At 46.4% G+C, this 22811-nt stretch overlaps 1 protein-coding gene across 1 annotated transcript in view; it reads left to right on the top strand.

The window, feature by feature from the left end:
- Nucleotides 1–17114, top strand: part of LOC115477864 (netrin-4-like) — a 91734-nt gene extending 74620 nt beyond the window's left edge. Inside the window, 2 exon segments of the mRNA XM_030214977.1 lie at nucleotides 8679–8849; nucleotides 16344–17114. Of these exon segments, the coding sequence (XP_030070837.1) occupies nucleotides 8679–8849; nucleotides 16344–16480 (308 nt within the window). The 3' untranslated portion in view covers nucleotides 16481–17114.
- Nucleotides 17115–22811: the final 5697 nt, after the last annotated feature.

Below are 22811 nucleotides of genomic sequence, written 5' to 3'. Positions count from 1 at the left end.
TTCGATTCCCACCACAGGCAGCTCCTTGTGACTCTGGGCAAGTCACTTAACCCTCCATTGTCCCATGTAAGCCACATTGAGCCTGCCATGAGTGGGAAAGCGCGGGGTACAAATGTAACAAAAATAAAATAGATACTATTGGAGATTCTACATGGAATGTTGCTATTCCACTAGCAACATTCCATGTAGAAGCCTGCGCGGCCACATTGGTGATCTGCAAGGGCCGACTTCTACATGGAACGTTGCTAGTGGAGGAATAGCCTAGTGGTTAGGGTGGTGGACTTTGGTCCTGAGGAACTGAGCTCAATTGCCACCTCAGGCACAGGCAGCTCCTTGTGACTCTGGGCAAGTCACTTAACCCTCCATTGCCCCATGTAAGCCACATTGAGCCTGCCATGAGTGGGAAAGCGTGGGGTACAAATGTAACAAAAAAAATGCTACTCCTAAACTGATTTTTGAAGACTATTATCAGTCTCTTTATTTTGTTGTTGTTTTGTTTTATAGTTCTTGCAGTTTTTTCTTTTGGAAGTAAAAAAAAACAAACCCAACTTCAAATTGAACTACTAAAATTCAGTACTATCACATGCAGCCTAGGACTTGGTTTGTTGATGAAAGCAAACATACATTTATGTGATCTGTATATAGGCATTCCTGGGGGCATAGTCCCCCCGGATTCTATATATCGCACTGAGATTTCTATGCAGTATCAAAGCGTATTCCATAACAATGCGCATAACTTAATTAGTTAACAAGCTGATCAGCGTTAATAATGGATGTTAACAAGCAATTATCAGCACTAATTGGCATTAATTAGAATTTATAGTAGAAAAAAAAGAGCACAACTGGGCCTTCAAGACCGAGACAACAGGAGTCCTTTATTAAGATAAGACCCGACACGGGCCGTGTTTCGGCGTCAACAACGCCTGCCTCAGGGGTCTAGGTGTAATTACGAGATATACAAGTAGGGAATTCGATTCCCCACCGAGGAAATGTAATATTTAGTTTTTTTAAAAAACGCCGTCAGGCAATGCAGATAATCACAGTACAAACCGTTTTTCAGGAGTTTGTACTGTGATTATCTGCATTGCCCGACGGCGTTTGTTTTACTAAATATCACATTTCCTCGGTGGGGAATCGAATTCCCTACTTGTATATCTCGTAATTACACCTAGACCCCTGAGGCAGGCGTTGTTGACGCTGAAACATGGCCCGTGTTGGGTCTTATCTTAATAAAGGACTCCTGTTGTCTCAGTCTTGAAGGCCCAGTTGTGCTCTTTTTTCTACTGTGTGCTTTTTGTGTATACTGTATACCCTCTCTTTTGGCGTTATTAATTAGAATTTATGCACACTACCCGCTAAACGTATTCTGCAAAGCGGTGCATGTAAATTCTAATGTGTGCTACCAAAAATGGGGTGTGGCTATGGGTGTGAAATGCATAGGTCGTGGGTATTCCAAAAAACTACGCACAGGGTTATAGAATACACCCGCTTTGCGTTTAACTTAGGTGCCGGTATTTACACCAAGTTTTATTTGGCGTAAATGGCCATGCCTAGAGTTAGGAGCTGTCATGGCCACTCGGCATATTCTATATACTGCACAGAAATTTAGGCATCTCGCCGAGACCGTCAGGCAGCATACAGGAGGACGGAGGAGGACGGAGAGCAGCGCGCTGGGCAGGAAAAAGGGGGCTCTTTCCTGCCCCAACGTCACTAGACCACCAGGGAACATCGCTGACGTGAGTAGGGGAGGGCGATCCCGAACTCGGGGGGAGGGCGATCCGGAATCGCTACCTTCGGACTATAAGACGCACCCCCCATTTTCCTCCCAAATTTTGGGGGAAAAAAGTGCGTCTTATAGTCCGAAAAATACGGTACCTTTGTTAAAGCCATGTTGCCTCGGATCTTGTAACTTTCCCTGCAGCATCATCTCGATTGCCTTTTTCACTATCGAGGTAAAGCTTGCAGATCTGTAGCTTCCCTCCTCCTCTCTTTTACAGCCTTTGTGAAGAAAGACCACATTAGCTTTTTTCCAATCCCATGGCACTTCCCCAGTCTTCAAGGATCTATTTAACACATCCTATAGAGGACCCATCAGAACCTCTCTAAGCTCCCTCGGTATCCTGGGATCTATCTCTTACAGTCCCATAGCTTTATCCATGTTCAGTTTTGCAAGTTGTTCATAAACAATTTTTTCATAAATGGTGTGGTATCTACTCCATTCATACATGTATCATTATCAATCATCTGCAGATCTTTGCAGTATTTCTTCCACTTTTCCCTCATTAACCCTCAGGATCTTTGAGTCTTATATTTTCACCTCTGGCATTCTTTCTTTTGCCACTCTACCTGAAAAAAAGACTTGTCACTTTGTTTTTTTACAACTTTTGCCATCTTTTCTTCTACCCATTCTTTTGCCATCCTGATTTCTTTCTTCTTCTCTTTCAGCTTTATGTGGTATTCTTTTTTTGTGTTTCTCTTGGGAACTTCTGTATTTTGTGAATGCTACTTCCCTTTAGTTTTGCAGCCCCCTTCTTTGCAGAACCATGCATGTTTCCTTTCCTCTTGCTTTTACTTAGTTTCCTAACATAAAGATCTGTTGCCCTTTTTATAACCTCTATCAGTTTAGCCCACTGTTCTTCCACTTCCTTTATCTCCTCCCATCCTGCCAGCTCCTTCTTCAAGTACTTCTCCATTGTGCTGAAGTCTGCATGTTTGAAATCCAGGACTTTGAATATGGGTGTGACTGGACTCCACTTTAGCTCTTTATATCAAGCCAAACTGTGCAATTGTCACGGTTGTGCCCAGGGTCCTGGCTCGCAGTCACCTCGGTCCCCGGGGTTTAGACCTGGGGAATGCTACGAATTGATGGATTACCATTTCCCGTGTTCCAGAAAATATGCTGGTCCGGTCCGGTCCGGATCTTCCAGCTCTCCAGATTGTTTTGGGAGTTTTTTGGAACCAAGCAGTATCTGTACTGGGGGAACTCCCTTGTGGGCTGCCTTTATTAACCACCTGGAAAAGTTCCTAGTTGCCTTGCAACAGAGGTCCTCAGAGGAGTTTCCTTTGGTGGAAGTCGTTTGCAGTGCTGCTGAGTTTTTCTCGTTTTAGGTTTTGACCCTGCTTGTTTGCTGACTTATTCTACTGACTGCTGCCTGCCCAGACTCGGCTTGTCTCCTGGCTTGCTCTGATCCTGGCGGCCTGCCTGGCTCCTGCTGGGTTCCTGGAGCCTTTATCCTGCTGGTCCCTGCAGTTCTGCTTCCTGCCCTGCCCGGTAAGTCCTGCCGACCGCCCGCACTCTGGGGCTCAACCCCAGTGGAACGGTGGTTAAGTGCAGGTGAAGTTTGGGCTATTTCCGGTCCAGTTGGTGCCTGCTTGCGCTGCCTCGGCGGCAGCCTTTGCAAGATTTCCAACCCGGAGTGCCGGGAGGTCTGTTCTGCCTTTCCTGTGTTCGGGTGATTCTCCTGCTGCTGCCGCTCCTCGGCAGTGGCCCAAGGGCTCACTGAACCTAGAAGTACCGTTAGAAGCCTGACAGCAATGATGACTGCCACCCAGATTGGAATCCACTTTAGCTCCTTATATCAAACCAAACTGTGCCAATGATGACTGCCACCTGGCATTAGACGCACCCCCTCCATTCATGAGTATTAAATCCAGCATCAACCTTCCCTAGTGGGTTCCCTCACCATTTGTCTATGCAAATCCCCTAGTAGGACATCCCCCATCTTTCAAGATTTGTAGATGGGGTACTCCAATCCACATCCAGTAGATTAAAGTCACCCAGTATCAATAGCTCCCCTTTCCTTTTTACCTTGGAATATCATCAGTCAAGGCTCTGTCCAGCTCTTCCATTTGATCCAGAGGTCTGTAGACCACACTAGTGTGGATGAAAGCAACATTTCTTCTTTCCAACATGGTCCACAGGGCTTCCTCTTTTCCCCACACACCCTGCTTTTCAGCTGCTTTAATACTGTTTTTAGGTTATAGCCAGATGTCATGATATCCCATTCATGACGCTTATTAAACCATGTCTCCACATTGGCAACAATGTCCAAATCCATGTTCTCCATTAGGGCTTCCAGATCAGGAATTTTATCACCTAGACATAAGCATTTCTGCTTATAGCCTTCTTCTAGTATTTAGATGGTTTGCTTGTATTTTGCAAAGAGCCGATGTACATTTGTGTGAGAGAAATTGTGTGCTGTTAGGATGGCTTCTGAAACCTTATTTTATAAAGGCACATGTTGCCTGTATAAAATATGAAACGATGGCTAACCCAGACTGTGGGGGGGCCATAAAAAATCTCAAAATCTAAATAAATGAGGCGTCAAACCTCAAATAGCATTGGTCTGACCAAACGTTTCAGTCTTTCCCAAAGGGATTCCCAGGTATTATCATTGGCCTCATTAAGGAACTCTTTTACTAAGGTGTGGGAGGACTACCACGTGAGTAGCGCATGCCAAATAGGCACTACCACCGGGCTAGCACATGCGCCCGGTGGTAATTCTGGTGTGCGCTGAATCCAACAGTAGAAAATTATTTTCTATTTTCTATCACGGGGGCGTTCCCAGCGGTAATCAGCAGTTGGCGCGCACTGCATGGTTAATGCACAGGTAGCACGTGAGCCCTTACCACTGGGTCAATGGGTGGCGGTAAGGGCTCAGGCTGTAAATAGGCACGAGCTAGTTTTAATTTCAGCGCACGCTCAGTTCCCAGCCCTTTAAAAAAAGGGCTTTTTCCCAGCCATGGTAAAAAAAAATGGCCCAGCGCGTGCCCAAAACACGTGCCCATACTTTCACCGGCCACGTTTTACTGTGGCTTAGTAAAAGGACCCCTAAATTATCTATCTCCAGAAAAAAATAGAGCAACAAAAAAAAAAACTCCAAAAATGGAAAAATAAAAAGCTGCTCACCAAAAAATCAGAGAAAAGTAGTCAAAACCCACAACTCACACAGTCTGTTTTAGTCATTAAAAAAACACACACACAAAAATGTCCATGTCACATCCCCAAAGTTCCAACAAACACTGCTGGTAGTTCATGCCTTATATCAAAATGAAGTCCCATAAGTCCCATAAGTCCCATTAGCTTAACTGGAGAGGTATCCTTTCCTAAAACCAGATCATCAAACTGCTACTGTTCCAGGGCGTAAAAGGGCTCCCTTCATTTACTGCAATGCATGAACAAATTCCAGACCACTTATTTCATGAACCCACTGCTTCAGAAGCACCTCCTGAAGCAATGATATTTGAGCTTTGAGGCCTCGTTTATTTAGATTTTGAGATGTTTTTTATAGCCCCCTCCCCCCAAACACACACACACATAGTCTGGGTTAGCCATCTTGTTAGCAAACTGTATGTTTCATTCTTTTGGGGGGAATATTTTGAAAGTTTGATACCCCTTATGTATGGCTTCTATAAAATAGGCATAAGTTAGGAGCTTTGTTGACATTTCACACTTATGAAAATTATCCCCTAAGTAGTTAATTTTATAAACTTTTTTTCTACAAGTACACCCTGTTTTATTTACAGAAAAGGGCTTTTATACGTATAAAGTAGATGTGGAGGGGCATAATCGAACGTGAACGCCTATCTCCATAGGCGTCTATGTCCGAAAACGGGTACGCGAAGAGGAAGGACAGACCGTATTGTCGAAAAAATGGACGTCTTTGTTTTGTTTCGAAAATACGATTTGTACGGACCAAATGCCATGGATTTGTTCATTTCTGAGCTGGGCGTTTGTTTGTTTTAGCGATAATGGAAACTAAAAATGCCCAGCTCAAAAACGTCCTAATCCGAGCCATTTGGTCGTGGGAGGGGCCAGGATTCGTAGTACACTGGCCCCCCTGACATGCTAGGACACCAACTGGGCACCTCTAGGGGTCAGTGCGATGGACTTCAGAAACAGCTCCCACATGCATAGCTCCCTTACCACAGGTGCTGAGCCTCCAACCCCCTCCCCCAAAACCCACTACCCACAAATGTACAACACTACCATAGCTCTTAGGGGTGAAGGGGGCACTTACATGTGGGTACAGTGGGTTTTGGAGGCCTCCCATTTACCAGCACAAGTGTTACAGGTAGGGGGATGGGCCTGGGTCCGCGTGCCTGAAGTGCACTGCGGTACCCACTAAAGTGCTCCAGGCCTCTAGGACTTGTTGCTGCTGTAGAACCTTGGCACACCAGTTGACATCTGAAGACTAATGTCTCCGAAAATGTCCTTTATTGGAATAAGCACGTCTACTCACAGTTAACTGCAGATCAGAGGTTGTGCCCCACTGGCAACGAGTCTCCCTGGTACTGACATTAGCAGTAGGTCAGAGCTGGCAAAATGGTGTACAATGCCCTCTTTCAGCCACATTCAAGGTATTAACATTCTCTAACGTGGGTAACACATGAAAGGGATCTAAAACTGGCTTACAAAAATGGCCACTACCTCATGGACTACCGGAAACAAAACAGGGCACACTCTGACCCAGTAAGCAGAGGGAAAAGCACCATGGGAGTAGAGCCTACCAACTACCAACATCGTGAGCATTTAACACAAGCTAGTGGAATCACGGAGCCCAATACCCTACACCCACCACAATGCATTGCTGATGTGACTCTGCAGTGCCCTTAACAGAAAAGGTGTCACACTCACCCGAGAGCCACATCAGAACCAGGGAAAGGCTGTCAGAGGATAGAACACATTCTGCAGTCATGGAGATGGGTACAGCATTTGAGGCTGGCATACAGGCTGGGAAATAAATTTTGTAAAGTGGGGTTTTTTTGGTGGGAGGGGTCACACACACAGAATACAAATGTCAAATACAGAATAAGTGACCACAAACTAGAAAGAAAACTTCACTATCGTTGAAATTCAGACTCTGTATTTTTAATCTAAACTGTAAGCCACATTGAACTTGAGCTTGTTTTCGGGATAATGTGGACTATAAATGTCATAAATAAATAATAAAGAGAAATTAAACCAAACCCCAAGAAGCCAGACCAAGCGTGTAGTACAACACCATAGAAATAGAAAGAAATGCATTTCCTGCAGTACTGTGCAAAATATATAGTACTTGTCAGCAGGGGCGTATCTGCGTGGGGCCACAGGGACCTGGGCCCCCGCAGATTTCGCCCTGGACCCCCCTACCGCTGTCAACCCTCCCCCGCTGCCGTTGCTTACCTTTGCTGGCGGGGGACCCCAACCCCCGCCAGCCGAGGTCCGCTTCTACCTGCCGCTGCCTTTAAAAATATTTCTTCAGCTGGCGGGGGACCCCAACCCCCGCCAGCCGACCCGAGGTCTGCAACGTCAGACTCTGAACTGGATTCAACAGCTTTCAACAGCAGCACGGCCACGGAGGACGAAGAAGAACGTTAAAGACCTCGGGTCGGCTGGCGGGAGTTGGGGTCCCCCGCCAGCTGAAGAAATATTTTTAAAGGCAGCGGCAGGTGGAAGCGGACCTCGGCTGGCGGGGGTTGGGGTCCCCCGCCAGCAAAGGTAAGCAACGGCAGCGGGGGAGGGTTGACGGCAGGAGGGGGGGTGGAGAGAGTCGTTGCTGGCAGGGGGGGTCTGGCAATGGCAGGGGGGGGTCGGTGGGGGGGGGGCTAAAATGTGCCCCCTCCCTCTGGCTCTGGCCCCCCCTACCGCCGGAGTCCAGATACGCCCCTGCTTGTCAGGGATGGTATTGGTGGGAGCTGGAGGGGAGGGGGTTCAACTAGGACAATTGCTCTTTGCCACCTGGCAAGAGAGGACCCCAAGATTGCTGGAAGCTGAAGAAGTTTAGCCTGGTAGTGGACTTTGAAGTGCACCAATTCTGGCTGGGTCTGGTGTGAAATTGTCAGACCCCTTTTCATGAATTTTCTATGAAAAACACCCAGAATAACATGGAAGAGGATTTTCAGAAAGCTGTAATGGATTACACTGTTTTTTAGGATCAGTAGTAAGTTGGTCATCGTAGCACAGACATGGACATATGTGACTGTCTCCATTTCCTAAGTGAAGCTTCATTAGCAGGAAATCAATACCCCCATTATGATTAAACTGGTGGTTCCTGATGAAGCCCTGAAGTGGGTGAAACGTTTTGGGCCCCGTTGAAGAAAAATGTGCAGTTGAAGTGGGGTTACCAAGCTATCTATACTATAAGCTAAGTTAATTTATGCTTTAGGTTTGGCTGGTTTAAAGTTTGTGTACTCAGAAATGTTTTTGAAATATAAAGCTCTATTATGGGCAGTTTTCTGATTGCAAGGAAGTGGGAATGAAAACCCTATGAAAGAGATTAGACCACGGCCAAAAAATCTTACATAGATATCAATGCTCTGTTGGTCAGATCCTTGGTAAATACCTTGGTTTCTGAGGGTTTTTCCCGCTTTTCCACTGTTAGTTACCCACCTTACACAACCCTTTAGGATTGTGATTGGCTGTTAATCAGTTTGTGGGGTTTTCTCTGCCCTTCCTAAAGCGACCAGTCAGCAGCAGATAGGTAAACTGTCTGACTTCAAGTTATAGAAACTGGTGAGCTGGTCTTGAGTTTTCTTCTAGATCTTTTGTAAAAGAATTTAAAAATGCTCCATGTGAAAAACGTAGAAAATAAAGACATTGAAAAAACAGACCTGCTGACTGACTGACTCCCGCTGATGTACAGCTTGCCCGCATGTGGCTTTTGTATTGTGAAACTGCTTGTCTCTTTTCCTCACAGTGCTAAAGGTAAAGATATTATCAGCACATGACAGAGGCTCCCATGCAGAGGTCAACGTGAAGGTGAAAAAAGTATTAAAAATGACAAAGCTAAAGATTTGGAGAGGAAAACGGACACTGTACCCTGAGTCATGGACCAACAGAGGATGCACCTGCCCTATTCTCAATCCTGGTAAAGTAGCTTCAAACCCTAAACAATTTACTTAGACTCCTTGAGTTCTGTTTCCCAAAATTTTTTTTTTTTGGGGGGGGGGGAGGGAAGAGGGGGACAATGCTAAGCATATTAAATCAAAGCAGCCCTCCCCGTGGCAACCCCCTCCAAATTATGAAACTGTGACATTACCACTAGAGGTCTCGGCAGCCATGATGATCTAGAGGAGTATTACGGCAGGATCGAATGAGCATCACTTCTGCTGCACTAGACCCCAGGGACCCCCCCAGTAAGGCAGTAGAAGGGTTTGCCTTGGAGAGGGCACCATGGGGGTTTGCAGTGGGAGGCTGCAATCAGGGGGAGCATCAGGGAAGGATGCCACTGGGTGAGTGATTGCTGCTGGGGGTTAACTTCTGTTGAGTAAGGGGGGTTACCATCAGGGAGAAGGTTCAGGCAAGGTCTTGGTGGCACATCTAAAGGTTAGGCTTTCATCAAGACGGGGTCTGCTGCCTTTGGAGATGGGCGGGACAGGAGATTGGATAGCAGGGGGTTATCCTGGGGACTGCCAACATTGGGGGTGGTAGTCAGGAAGGGGCCGTATATATCAGGCATTACAACTACACCTACAGTAGGCACTTTGATGTAAACTCCGATGTCTATTTTTTTCCAATGGGGAATGCATACCTGTAATGTAGGCCAGCCCAGACTACTGCATCTCCCAATCCTACCCATGCCCCCTCGTCATCTTGATGTACTCAGATTCCCTAAGTTTGAACGGCATACTTTTCTTCTGGTAGTAGGGCGTGAATTCCCACAAGTTCACTGTGTGCTTTGAGCTCCTCCTGCCCCTGTTAGTACACAAAAGTTTGTTTTCACGTGCGCAAACAAACCTGTAAGTACAGATGGATGGATGGACCATCCCCACAGGCACTATCATTTGAACGAACTGTGCCTAAAAAGATTAGTTCTAGAAGTGCCTAAAAATGTTGACAGGCCTTCCCCCTCAGCCTGAGGTCTTCCCTGGAACCTCACTCTGGGGCCCTTTTACTAAGCCATGTAGGCGCCTATGCACGCCCAACATGCGCCAATTCAGAGTTACCACCCGGCTACCGCGTGACCCGTGCGGTAATTTCATTTTTTACGAGTGTCCGCTAGGCGCCGCCAGAATGTTTCAAAGCACAGTAGCGTCATGAAGTCACATGGTCTAAAGCTGCACCTCAAGGAGGTTGATACAGCCTACATTTGCCCCATTCTTCCCTGGATTCTGTATATGGCACCCAGATTTGCATGCCCAAATTTGTGCATGCACCCAAGCTGCATGCACAAATTAATTGCTTTACAAGTTCAATGACATCAATAATTGAGTGCTAATAACCAATTATTAATGTTAATTGGCGCTCATTAATATTTGCACGCACATCTGGCTTCACGCTATTCTATAAGGCAGTGCACCTAACTCCCACAGCACGTAACTCAAAAGGGGCATGGCCATGGGAGGAGCATAGGCATCAATCGATCACAAAAAGAAGAAGGATCATCATAAGTACATAAGTATTGCCATACTGGGAAAGACCAAAGGTCCATCGAGCCCAGCATCCTGTTTCCAACAGTGGTCAATCCAGGTCACAAATACCTGGCAGAAACCCAAACAATAGCAACATTCCATGTAGAACCCCAAAGAGTAGCAAGATTCTAGAATTCTAAAGAATAACAAGATTCCATGCAGAATTTCAAAGTGTAGCAACATTCCATGAAGAACCCCAAAGACTAGCAAGATTCCATTCAGAATTCCAAGTGCATAAGTGTTGCCATACTGGGACAGACCAAAGGTCCATCGAGCCCAGCATCCTGTTTCCAACAGTGGTCAATCCAGGTCAATCCCCACAAAAAGGACACAGCAAGCAAACACAGGGGCTTTTTTACTGAGACGTGTAGGCGGACGGCTACCGTGTGCCCCGAGCGGTAATTCTAATTTTGACCCGTATCCAAGACGCGCAGCAGTAATTAATATTTTCTACTGCGTGGGGCTAACCGGGCAGTAATCGGCAGTGTATGTGCGCTGACAGTTACAGCCCAGTTAACGCATAAGACCGTACCGCTTAGTCAGTGGGTGGCGGTAAGGTCTCAGGCCCAAAATGGACGCGCGCTGATGTTTATTTTGCCACACATCCATTTCAGGGGAAAAAAAAAAAAAAAGGCCTTTTTTGCAGATGTGCTGAAAAATGGACCTGCACGTGTCCAAAACACAAGCCTACACCAGCACATGCCATTTTTAGCACACCTTAGTAAAAGGGCCCCACAGTGAGATGGAAACACTGTATGAAACCAAAAAGTCTTTATTCCAGCATATAATGGACATGTTTCGGCAAAACAATTGCCTGCGTCAGGGATCTTCCAACATATAGCTCAGAACACTGATATTATGAACAATCCTTCAGTAATCAGAAATACAATGCCAAAGGCTATATTACTTAGCTCTGCACGGCTCCACAGCACCGGTCTTGACATCCAGAGGTGGCCGGTTCAAATCCCGCTGCTGCTCCTTGTGATCTTGGGCAAGTCACTTAACCCTCCATTGCCTCAGGTACAAACTTAGATTGTGAGCCCTCCTGGGACAGAGAAACAGAAGCCTGCCCTTGCAGATCAGCAGTGTGGCCGCGCAGGCTTCTGTTTCTGTGAGTCTGACGTCCTGCACGTACGTGCAGGACGTCAGACTCACAGCAGTAGAAGCCTGCGCGGCCGTGTTGCTGATCTGCAAGGGCAGGCTTCTACGTGGAATGCTCCTAATGGAGGAGTAGCCTAGTGGTTAGTGCAGTGGAACATTGAACGTTGCTACTATTTGAGATTCTACATGGAATGTTGCTATTGTTGGTGATTCTACACGGAATGTTGCTAGTGGAGGAGTGGCCTAGTGGTTAGAGCACTGGTCTTGCAATCCAGAGGTGGCTGGTTCAAATCCCACTGCTGCTCCTTGTGATCTCGGGCAAGTCACTTAACCCTCCATTGCCTCAGGTACAAACTTAGATTGTGAGCCCTCCTGGGACAGAGAAATATCCAGAGTACCTGAATGTAACTCACCTTGAGCTACTGCTGAAAAAGGTGCAAGCAAAGTCTAAATAAATAATACAATAGGATTGTTCATAATAGTGTTTCCATTGTTTGCTTGAGGGGCGGGATAGGGACATAGCTATAGAATACTGGGTAAATGCACCCAACCCTGGGTGCCATTTACACCAAGTTTCAGCAGGCAATCCAGAGCTACTGCCGACCCAACGCAAGCGCCGGTGGTAGTTCCACCCCCAGTGCGCGGCACTCCAGCGCTAGCTAGAAATATTTGAGGGGATTACCCTGTGATAATCAGGTAGTAAGAGCTCCCCACCAGGGGCCATCGAGGGACCGGGCCCGGAGCAAGGCTGCGCCCAGGGGCCCCACCCCTGAGGTCACTGCCACTGCTCCCCCCTCGAGGTTGCCGCTGCTACTCCCCCCCTTTACCGGCCCCCCTCCGTCCGCCACCGGACCGGGCCTGCTGCATTGAAATCACAGCACCTCTCACCTCCTTCCCTCCCTGTGTCCCGCCCTCATAGAAATTACATCAGACGAGGGCGGGACACAGGGAGGGAAGGAGGCCCGAAGGGAGGCGATCTGCTGCCTGCAGCGCTTTCACACAGAGGTGAGAGGTGATGTGATTTCAATGCAGGGGGCCCGGCCCGGTGGCAGACGGTCGACGACTGAGAGCGGGTGGGACTGTGGCGCCGGGCCTGGGGAATTTTGTCCCCCCCTGCCCCCCCCTCTCGGCGGCTATGCTCCCCCCCCAAGCAGTAAGAGTGATCTTACCACAGGGCCATGTCTTTTTTGGGGGGCTTTTTACCCATTGCGGTATAAAGGGCCTTTGCACACAGCAACAATGTTCCTGCCACTAGCGCAGGGCCCTTTTTACCACAGTTTAGTAAAAGGGCCTCAAAATTAGATGTGAGATCTGTGCTAAGCGCTAGTCTACAAAGGGTGAACACCCCTTTTATAGAATAGTGCTTAGTGCCAATTTTTTCAGGCACCTAATTTTTGAGTGCCATTTATATACGGTGTCCGGGGAAAAAAAATGGGTCCCCTGTCATTTTTCAAATTAACCCAAAAGCATCCTACTGCAGCAGAAACTTCTGTGTGAAATTCGAGACATTTTTTTTAGTTCTTTGTTTTTCAACAGGATGGAGCTCCAGTGCATCGAGCTCGCAAATAAGTTGAACGCTTAATTAATCAAACCCTGGAATCCATTAAGCCAACAGCTCAGTGGCATTGAAGACTTCGTGAATGTGTCAAGGTTGAATGCGGACAGGACACCTTAAATACAAATTATGAGTTCACTAAGAATAAAAAAAAAACATTATACTAATATATTTTCAAAGATCATACTAAATGCTTAAACAATAGTGAAGTACTTTGAAATTATGTAAGGGGGTCTCCTTTTTTACAGCCACCATGTAGAATCCAGTCCTATATGTACTGAGTTGTAATAAGATTACCAGATTTTTGATGGGCAAAGCTGGACCAAATGAACCACAGCGAGGGAATAGTTTATAAGCATGTCGCTCCGTATCGTGGAGGATAAGCTAGCTGCTAGCTGATTATGGTTTTCTGTGTACAGAGTGTAGTTTTGATTTCATAACTGTACCTCGCTAAACTTTGAACTAGTGGCTTTAGTGTTTACCATCACATCAGTTCCTTGTCTGCACTTGCTACTCATTTTTCATGTAAAGTCTTTCAGCTGCATTCTGTAATGCAGGAAATTTCAGCTGACTACATATAAATAGATTTTTATATTGCGTAATAGAGTTGCTGTCACAGGTTTATGTAACTGAAAATTTTTGCTTGCAAAGAAACATTTTGCTCACATCAACTCAGTCCTTAGAGGGAGCTTTGGTGGGGAGGGGGGTTGCAGGGGAGAGTCTCTTCATCGCCGCTGCCTTTGGGGGGGGGGGGGGGCTTTGGGCCTCAGGGTAGTGGGTACCATGTGGTGGATGCTTGTCTCCCATAGGAGGGATCAGGAGGGTTTATTGGAGGAGTTCCATGGGGATCTCCTGGTGAGGTAGTCTGTGGGGGATGTTGCTGCCATGGGGGGGGGGGGGGAAAGGATGCCATGGGGGTCCTGTTAGGGGGTTTGCTGTAGTAAGAGGGGCTTTATACAGGGGACACTTACTGCCACGTAGTGAGGGGAGAGGGATTTGGTGCCACAGGAGGGTGACGCCATGGGGGGGGGGGGGAGAAGAGGGCAGATATTAACTAGGGCAGGGGGGACAGTTTCCAAAGGAAGCAGCAATTTTCAAAAAAAAAGCTCCCACATCTATGCGTGTGCGCATGTGGTGATGAAATCTATGTCTGTTTTCCCCCTTGTGCAGCTTCGCAAAATCGCTGCTTCCTCTGTACATGGAGGAACTTTAACATGTGGTCCTGCATCTATTTTGTAAGAGGTGCTATGTTTTATTTATTTTTTGTCTATTAGATTGTAAGCTCTTTGAGCAGGGACTGTCTTTCCTCTATGTTTGTGCAGCGCTGCGTACGCCTTGTAGCGCTATAGAAATGCTAAATAGTAGTAGTAGTAGAAATCCCCTTGTAAAATAATGTGAGGATTCTCCATGTCTTGTGTTGGCCACATAAATTCCCCTCTTCACATGCAATCTACAATCTGCCTGCCCTCCACAAGTGGACCTCAGAGAAAGAGAGCCTGCTGAAGGCTGGATTTGGGCCTGCCTTCTTGAACAGCTAATTTATTTATATATTTATTTAATTTATTTGTTGCATTTGTACCCCACCTTGTCCCACCTCTTTGCAGGCTCAAAGTGGCTTACAATACATCATGAGTAGTGGAAGAATGTTAGTAAATAAACATTTAGTATTGCAGGATCTTGGTCAGCATGATGATAATAAAACAAAGTAATAGTATACAGCAGATATTAAGAAACAGTTCTGAATATAGACGGGCGAGTTGTGCATATTCACATTGGTTGATCTTTGTGGTACGCTTTATTAAAGAGATGGGTCTTCAGTAATATGCGGAAGTTCGTTCTTTCGTAGATCGATTGCAATTTATTACATTTGTACCCCGCGCTTTCCCACACAATTTGCAGATAGGGGGGGGGACAGAAATCGGATTTTATGCCGTCCCTTTCATCGGAACTCTACCACAAATGACTTCATCAGCACCTAAAGCAGCCATCGCTGGGGTGTAAAACAAGATCACATATTATATCACGTTGCAATGCGATTGCACATTATATCAGGGAAGAGATTCATTTAAAACTCAGGAGAAGTTACCTCGTTCCAACAGTGTGCATCAAAGTAGTCCATTTCTTTGATTGCAGGAGCAGTGTATTTAAGATCAGGGACTGTTATGCACACATTCACAGTTCCAACTGGGCAAATTTCAGTTTTAGACATGCATATCAGGCAATGTGTTTCGGGAATGTAGTACAACTATTTCTTCCATGGACAAGTTCAAGCTTCATCTAAAAAACACACGTTCAGCACCAGGAGTTCAGCCACTCTGAACACGCACTGGAACGTTTGAGATATCCTTTGCAGACGTGGCTGGAGGTCATGGTGCATTTTTTAGGGCACTTCTGTCATTTTTCTAATTTTTTTTGTGGGCGAGACTGAACTATATGAATCACCTTTGGTTAAAGCTTTAGCCCTCCAGCTCTTGTCCAGGTGCTCATTCCGATCCATCCATTGCCTGCCTTGACGTAATTGTCTTCTGGAAGGTTCTCAAACATGACAGGACTATATATGGAACATACCAGGTGGTAATGCCATTGACCTAGTTTCTTTAACATATGCAGTGTTTAAAAAAAAAAAAACTATGCAAAGCTTGTTTTCTGCATAACTCTGTCAAAACTTGACCAATTTCAATAAAATTTGGGATGTATCATCCTGAATAAATTTGCAATAAGCCTACAACTCCCACCGGCCTCCTCACCTAAACAACATCACTTCATTACCTGGTTCTTCAACTGTCACAATGTTGTTTTTTGTGAATTGATCAGGTCCTGCTGCTTCCCAACTAGCAATCAGTTTCTCGCAATTTCTTCAAAACATATTCTATGCTTACCCTCTTCCACCTCTTTTCTGGAAACTCTTGCATCAGTCTATGAGAACCATAACCTTTTTTTTCCAGATACAAATTTTTAATAAGGATCAGATCCTCCTGACTGGCAACTGTTTATGTTCAAAGCAAAATGGCATGTGTGCATACCATGATGATAATCATTAGGTGGTGTTGTTTGGTGAAGTGGCCAACATGAACGTAGGCTTATTGACCTTGAGGACTGAACTTTTGCATCTCTGTTTTAGACCTACCCATGAGGTTTCCTGTCTTTTGGGTTGATAATTTAAAATAGAAAATATTTTAAATAACTAATTGACACTCAGAAAGGGTTGGGGCATAAGCCAACAAGATTAGGCTCTCCTTGGTTTGTTTTCAGTCCATTTTTACATATATTCACAGACTTTTTGCTGGATTTTCAGGTCTGGAATATCTAGTAGCGGGACATGAGGATGTGAAGACTGGCCGACTGATTGTCAACATGAAAAGCTTCATCCACCTGTGGAAAGCAGAGCTTGGAAGAAAAGTGACAGAAATTTTAAGAAACAACTGCAACTGATCAGGAAGGATGTGTAACAGAAGCCCAGGCATTTCCTGGTGCACAAATTACAAATGGAAGCGAGAAGGGCCTAGCTTCTAAAACTAAAACGTTCAGTGTGCCAAACTGCAGAGAAAATGTTTCCAGATTAGAAGATGCACTGAGAGCTCCACACCAGGTAAAGTCAGAGGAACTTACCAGATGGAATCGTGTGGGCACTCAGAAACTCAGAGCGAGGTTGTGGCCATGAGAAGGAAGAGAGGCCTTGAGCAGTCCTCATCCAGTGATGAGGAGGAGACACGAAGACGCTTGCTAGCCTACATCAGAGACTAATGATGAAGGTCACCTGGACCCTATTTTTAAAGCTGTTTTGCCAGTAGCCTCCTTTGTTTCTAAAATGTTCAGTTTGACTTTATTCTGTTGTGCATACTTCGTTGTGTAAAGCACTTTACTCTCGGTCAGATGACATTGTCAACTGAAAACATTGTTTAAAAAGAGGAAGAACTGGAAGTAATCCTATAAAGGCAGAGCTAAAACGCTGTCTAGACGTCAAGTAAATTGTTACCCTTTTGCTCTGATTCAGATACTCTAAAGAGTTTCTCCCACTGTTTGTCTATAGACAGTTCTCAGCAAACTGCAGATCTACTGTAAAAAATAAAAATAAAGACTCTTTCGGAAAGTTTTAAAACTCATTCTTTCTCAAATTCAATATCTGAGTGATAATATTTTACAATTTTATTAGTTTTAATATTGTACTTCCCTCTATTGTTGAGGTCTCTTTGTTATCCGTATTTAGAGGAATATAAGATTGAAAACAGAATAGAATAGCTGCTGAAAATAATGATTGATACTCAACAGGATGGCCACCACCTACAGACATACAATAAGTTATCCAGATATTTTTAAGTGGGATTTTCAGCCAGCCTACCTACGGTCTGGGTCCTATAGATGGCAAAAACAGATCAGGATCAAGGCTGGAGTGTGCTTTCAATGGCAACGCCAGTAGTTGGGAAGTAGGACCAGTGCCAGGCAGATTTCTATGATATGTGCCCCAAAATTGGCAGAGAGAGGCTGAGATTATTGGGCTCATTTTCGAAAGAGAAGAATGCCCATCTTTCGACATAAATCGGAAGATGGATGTCCTTCTCCCAGGTTACGTCCAAATCGGTATAATCGAAGCTCGATTTAGGACGTCTTCAACTGCACTCCGTCATAAGGACGGCCAAAGTTCAAGGGAGCGTGTCGGAGGTGTAGCGAAGGCGGGACTTGGGCATGCCTAACACTTGGACGTCCTTGACCCATAATCGAAAAGAACAAGGACGTCCCTGACAAGCACTTGCACATTTTCACCCGGATGTGCTTTTCTTACAACTAAGGCACAAAAGGGTACCTGAAATGACCAGATGACTATTGGAGGGAATCGGGGATGACCTCCCCTTACTCCCCCAGTGGTCACTAACCCCCTCCCACCCTCAAAAAACATCTTTCAAAATATGTCGTGCCAGCCTCAGATGTCATACTCAGGTCTATGGCAGCAGTATGAAGGGCCCTGGAGCAGTTTTAGTGGGTGCAGTACACTTCAGACAGGCGGACCCAGCCCCATCCCACCCTACCTGTTACGTTTGTGGAGGAAACAGCGAGCCCTCCAAAACCCACCACAAACCCACACGTAAGGCCTATGGTAGTGGTGTACAGTTAGGGGTAGTGGGTTTTAGGGGGCTCGGCACACAAGGTAAGGGAGCTATGTTCCTGGAAGCAATTTATGAAGTCCACTGCAGTGCCCCCTAGGGTGCCCGGTTGGTGTCCTCGTATGTCAGGGGGACCAGTGCACTACAAATGCTGGCTCCTCCCATGACCAAATGGCTTGCATTTAGTCGTTTTTGACATGAACGTCTTTGGTTTCGAAAATCAGAAATGTCCATGTCTAGGGACAGCGAAATTTAAGGATTTGGACGTCCCTGACGGTATTTTCGAAACGAAAGATGGACATCCATCTTGTTTCAAAAACATGGGTCCCCGCCCCTAGATTTCACCGTTTTGCAAGGACGTCCAAATCGCAACTTGGATGTCCTTTTGAAAATGCCCCTCCATGTATACCAATGTTAAATCATGAAGAAATGGAACCTGAGCAGAGTGCCAGATTCAACGCTGGCCACCTTGTTGTGCAGGTTGGAAAGACCAGGTAGGTCTTTATCTGCCAACGTTTACTATGTTATTTGTGCCCTGAGTTCAAAATGGTGCCGGTTGACCCCTAATAATAGTGTCATGGCACTACCAGTAGAGGTCAAGGTCTTTTGGAGCTACCACTAGTGGGTAATGAGCACCATTCTGAATCTAGCTCTGGAGAGGGCAGGCAGGACTGGAGATCACGCCTGCTCTAAGCCCCTAGACACCAGGGAAACCCCCAGAAGGTCTGGGGGATGGAGGAGTAAGGGAGGGTCAGATGCTTCTTGGGATGGATCTTGCTGATGTGACTTGGTGAGGGGCATGATTGATGATGTGACTCAGTGATGAGGGTAGGAGGTGACTGATGCTAGAGAGATTAGCTGCATTTTCTTTACTACCTATAGAATCACAGTAGATGCCAATAACAAAAGTGCACTTAATACCTTCTCTTGAGTGCACCCATGGTTTCGTACCGTGCATGGCCTGCTGTGTTTCTGCCCCAGCCGATGTTAAACAGTGCCAGATTTTTACTATGCTGGCTGCATTTAGCATGCGGTGGCCATGCAGTGAGTCCACACTAATGGTTAATGGATGCTAAATCCCGGGTTAAGTGCTTACTGCATCTTGGCTAACAGGCCCCCGTAGACTAAAGGCTTATTTGCTAAGCTTTGATAGCTGTTCACATGGAAGTTAATGCACGCTAACAGATAACAAGGTGTCTTTGCAGTTAATGAACACTAATTTTTGCATAACAGCGAACACGGGAAGGGATAGAGAATGGGCAGAGATTTCGCTTTACATTTATCCCCTAATTCTATGAACTTGGGCGCACAATTTTGCAACTACAGCACAAAATTGGACACACACATTATAGAGTAGCGCCTAACCTAATTGTTTAAGCGGGTGCTAATTGGCTGTAACTGCCAATAATGTCCCTTAAGTGATGTTAATTGGCACTAATTTGCAGTTACTTGCGTAATTGCATTCTATAAAATTAGGGCTCGATATTCAGCGTGAGTTACCCAGCTGGGAATGGCCATTGACTGGTTAACTTGCATCTTGGCAAATACCCAGTTATTTTCAACAGCATTTAGCCAGTTATCGCCACTGAAAATAAAGGAGGTGATGATGGGAGCGTTCCGGGGGTGTGACCGGTTAAGTCCCGATATTCGGATCTTAACCGGCCAGGCTTAGTGGCCAAATAAGTCCGCAAAAAAAAATCCGGCCTATCTTTACCTGCTAAGCCATGGCCGATTAAGTCTGAATATTGACTTAACCGGTCAAGCGCCAGCCGGCATTGAAAACCCCAAATATTCAATGCTGGTCACCAGAAATGGCCCGGCATTGAATATCCGTGTTGAACGCCAACAGGGGCCAGTCTCAAAGTGCTGCCTGCCGCTGATTGAACATCGGGGGCTACGCCAAACTTCTATAGCGTTTAACTGCAAAGGGGACGTGTGGAGGTCTGGAATGGGTCAGTCAGTTAAACGCTAGGTTTACGTGCGCAAGGACTCTTCTTTTGTTGCTGTTACATACAAAAACTCGACAACACCGTGTTTCGGCTTAGAGTGCCCGCCTGCCTCAGGAGTCTTGCAATTGTTTATCCAGTGAGTGGAACTAAACAGCTACATATATTGTCAGATGGTCTTTAAAAAGACCGTGAACGGCCTTTGACATGGCATAATTAACCTATTTTTTCTCTATCAATACTCTGTAATCCATATTATTATGTAAGCCGCATTGAACCTGCTTTGAGTGGGAAAGCGCGGGGTACAAATGTAATAATAAATAAATAAATTCTGGCACCTAAAGTCTGGCGCTCAAATACCAACTAATGGTTTCAGCGCCCAACTTAGACATTATAGAATACTTGGTTAGCACTCAATAACTTTTGGTGCACTTCTTGAATCTACCTCTTATTGCAGAGGTAGTTACTATTCATTAATCGTTAGGCTATAAATGGCACTCAGAAATAAGTAGCAAACAGGGTGGAGGAATGTCCCAAAGAACGAACAGACCCAGACGATTTATGTTATGTTTTAAGGAGAATAAAGCTATTGGAAGATATTTGACTTCAGGGGTGATATGATAAAGACGTTCAAATATTTGAAAGGTATTAATCCGCAAACGAACCTTTTCCGGAGATGGGAAGGAGGTAGAACTAGAGGGCATGAAATGAGATTGAAGGGGGGGGCAGACTCAAGAAAAATGTCAGGAAGTATTTTTTCACGGAGAGAGTGGTGGATGCTTGGAATGCCCTCCCGCGGGAGGTGGTGGAAATGAAAACGGTAACGGAATTCAAACATGCGTGGGATAAACATAAAGGAATCCTGTTCTGAGGGAATGGATCCTCAGAAGCTTAGCTGAGATTGGGTGGCATAGCCGGTGGTGGGAGGCGGGGCTGGTGGTTGGGAGGCGAGGATATTGCTGGGCAGACTTATACGGTCTGTGCCCTGAAAATGACAGATACAAATCAAGGTACAGTATACACAAAAAGTAGCACATATGAGTTTATCTTGTTGGGCAGACTGGATGGACCATGCAGGTCTTTTTCTGCCGTCATCTACTATGTTACTATGTTTGTTCTTTGGACATTCCTCCACCCTGTTTGCTGCTTGTCTGATTGTTGTGGAAGGACTTTCCCCACTCTTTTTGCTTTTGTTTGCAGCTCAGAAATGAGTGTCAGAAAAGATTGGCGCTATGCATAGGCGTAGTTTGACTGTTTCATTTGGGGGGGGGCAAAGAATGGGCGGAGCATATTAGCATATCATTTGCATATATACATATGCAAATGAATATGCTAATATGGAGGAAGGAAATGAAATTTACAGGCAAAATATCACAGATGCACATTTCAAAAAGCTGACACATTTCAATTAATAAATTATGAATAAAATACTTTTATTTACCTTTGTTGTCTGATCATTTAGTTTTTCTATTCGCTTTGATCCCAGTGTCTTCTGTTTTATGCAGTGTCTTCTTTCCAGTAGGCTTCCCTCTGCTCCCCACCCTCCCAGTCCCATCCATCTGTTGCTCCTTCCCTCTGCTCCCCACCCCTCCCAGTCCCAACCATCTCTTGCTCCTTCCCTCTGCTCCCAACGCTCCCAGTCCCATCCATCTGTTGCTCCTTCCCTCTGCTCCCCACCCCTCCCAGTCCAATCCATCTCCTGGTCCTTCCCTCTGCTCCCAACGCTCCCAGTCCCATCCATCTTCTGTTCCTTCCCTCTGCTCCCCACCCCTCCCAGTCCAATCCATCTCCTGGTCCTTCCCTCTGCTCCCAACGCTCCCAGTCCCATCCATCTTCTGTTCCTTCCCTCTGCTCACCATCCCTCCGTCCCATCCATCTTCCCTCTGCTCCCCCCCCCCCCCGCGAGGTCCAAGATGGTGACTCCGTCTACCCCTCTCTCTTCCTCCCTCCCTCCGGCGCAGGCAGCAGTTTTTTCCAGCGTTCCTGGCAGCGGTAGCGATGTACACGCTGCCTTCGGTCTGCCCCGGAAGCCTTCTCTTAAAGTTCCTGTTCCCACCTATGCGGGAACAGGAACTTGAAGAGAAGGCTTCGGGGCAGAGCCAGAGGCAGCGTGTACAACGCTACCGCTGCCAGGAACGCTGGAAAAAACTGCTGCCTGCGCCGGAGGGAGGGAGGAAGAGAGAGGGGTAGACGGACACGCTCCTCTCCGTCCGCTTGGCTTCCCTGCCCTCTCTGTCTGCGTCCCGCCCGAAAGGAAATGACGTCAGAGGAAGGCGGGACGCAGACAGAGAGGGCAGGGAAGCCAAGCAGATGGAGAGGAGCGCGTGCCTGCATGTGTTTTTTTTTTTTAAACTAATGGCGCGGCGGCGCGGCGCATCGTCGCCCCCCCCAGTCTACGCCTATGGGCGCTAAGTGCTAGTCTAGAACCAGTATGCCAGTGGCGCAACCACAGGTGGGCCTGGGTGGGCTGGGACCCATCCACTTAGAGCTCAGGCCCACCCAACAGCAGCACATATTTAGTGGGGATCCCAAGCTCCGCCAGCTGAAGACCTCCCCCCTGATGGTGCTGAAAACACTGCTCTCCACTTCAGCAGTCTAAGCTTCCTAAGCTGCTGATAGTGTCCTCATCGCATGGGGTGGGGGGGGGGGGGGAGAACACTTGGTGCCCACCCACTTCTTGACTAGGCCCACCCAAAATCTGCTGTCTAGCTACGCCCC

Source organism: Microcaecilia unicolor, chromosome 9, assembly GCF_901765095.1.
Source record: "Microcaecilia unicolor chromosome 9, aMicUni1.1, whole genome shotgun sequence".
NCBI lineage: Eukaryota > Metazoa > Chordata > Amphibia > Gymnophiona > Siphonopidae > Microcaecilia > Microcaecilia unicolor.
The sequence above is the reverse complement of the archived record's forward strand: the minus strand, read 5'-3'. Positions and strand labels throughout refer to the sequence as shown.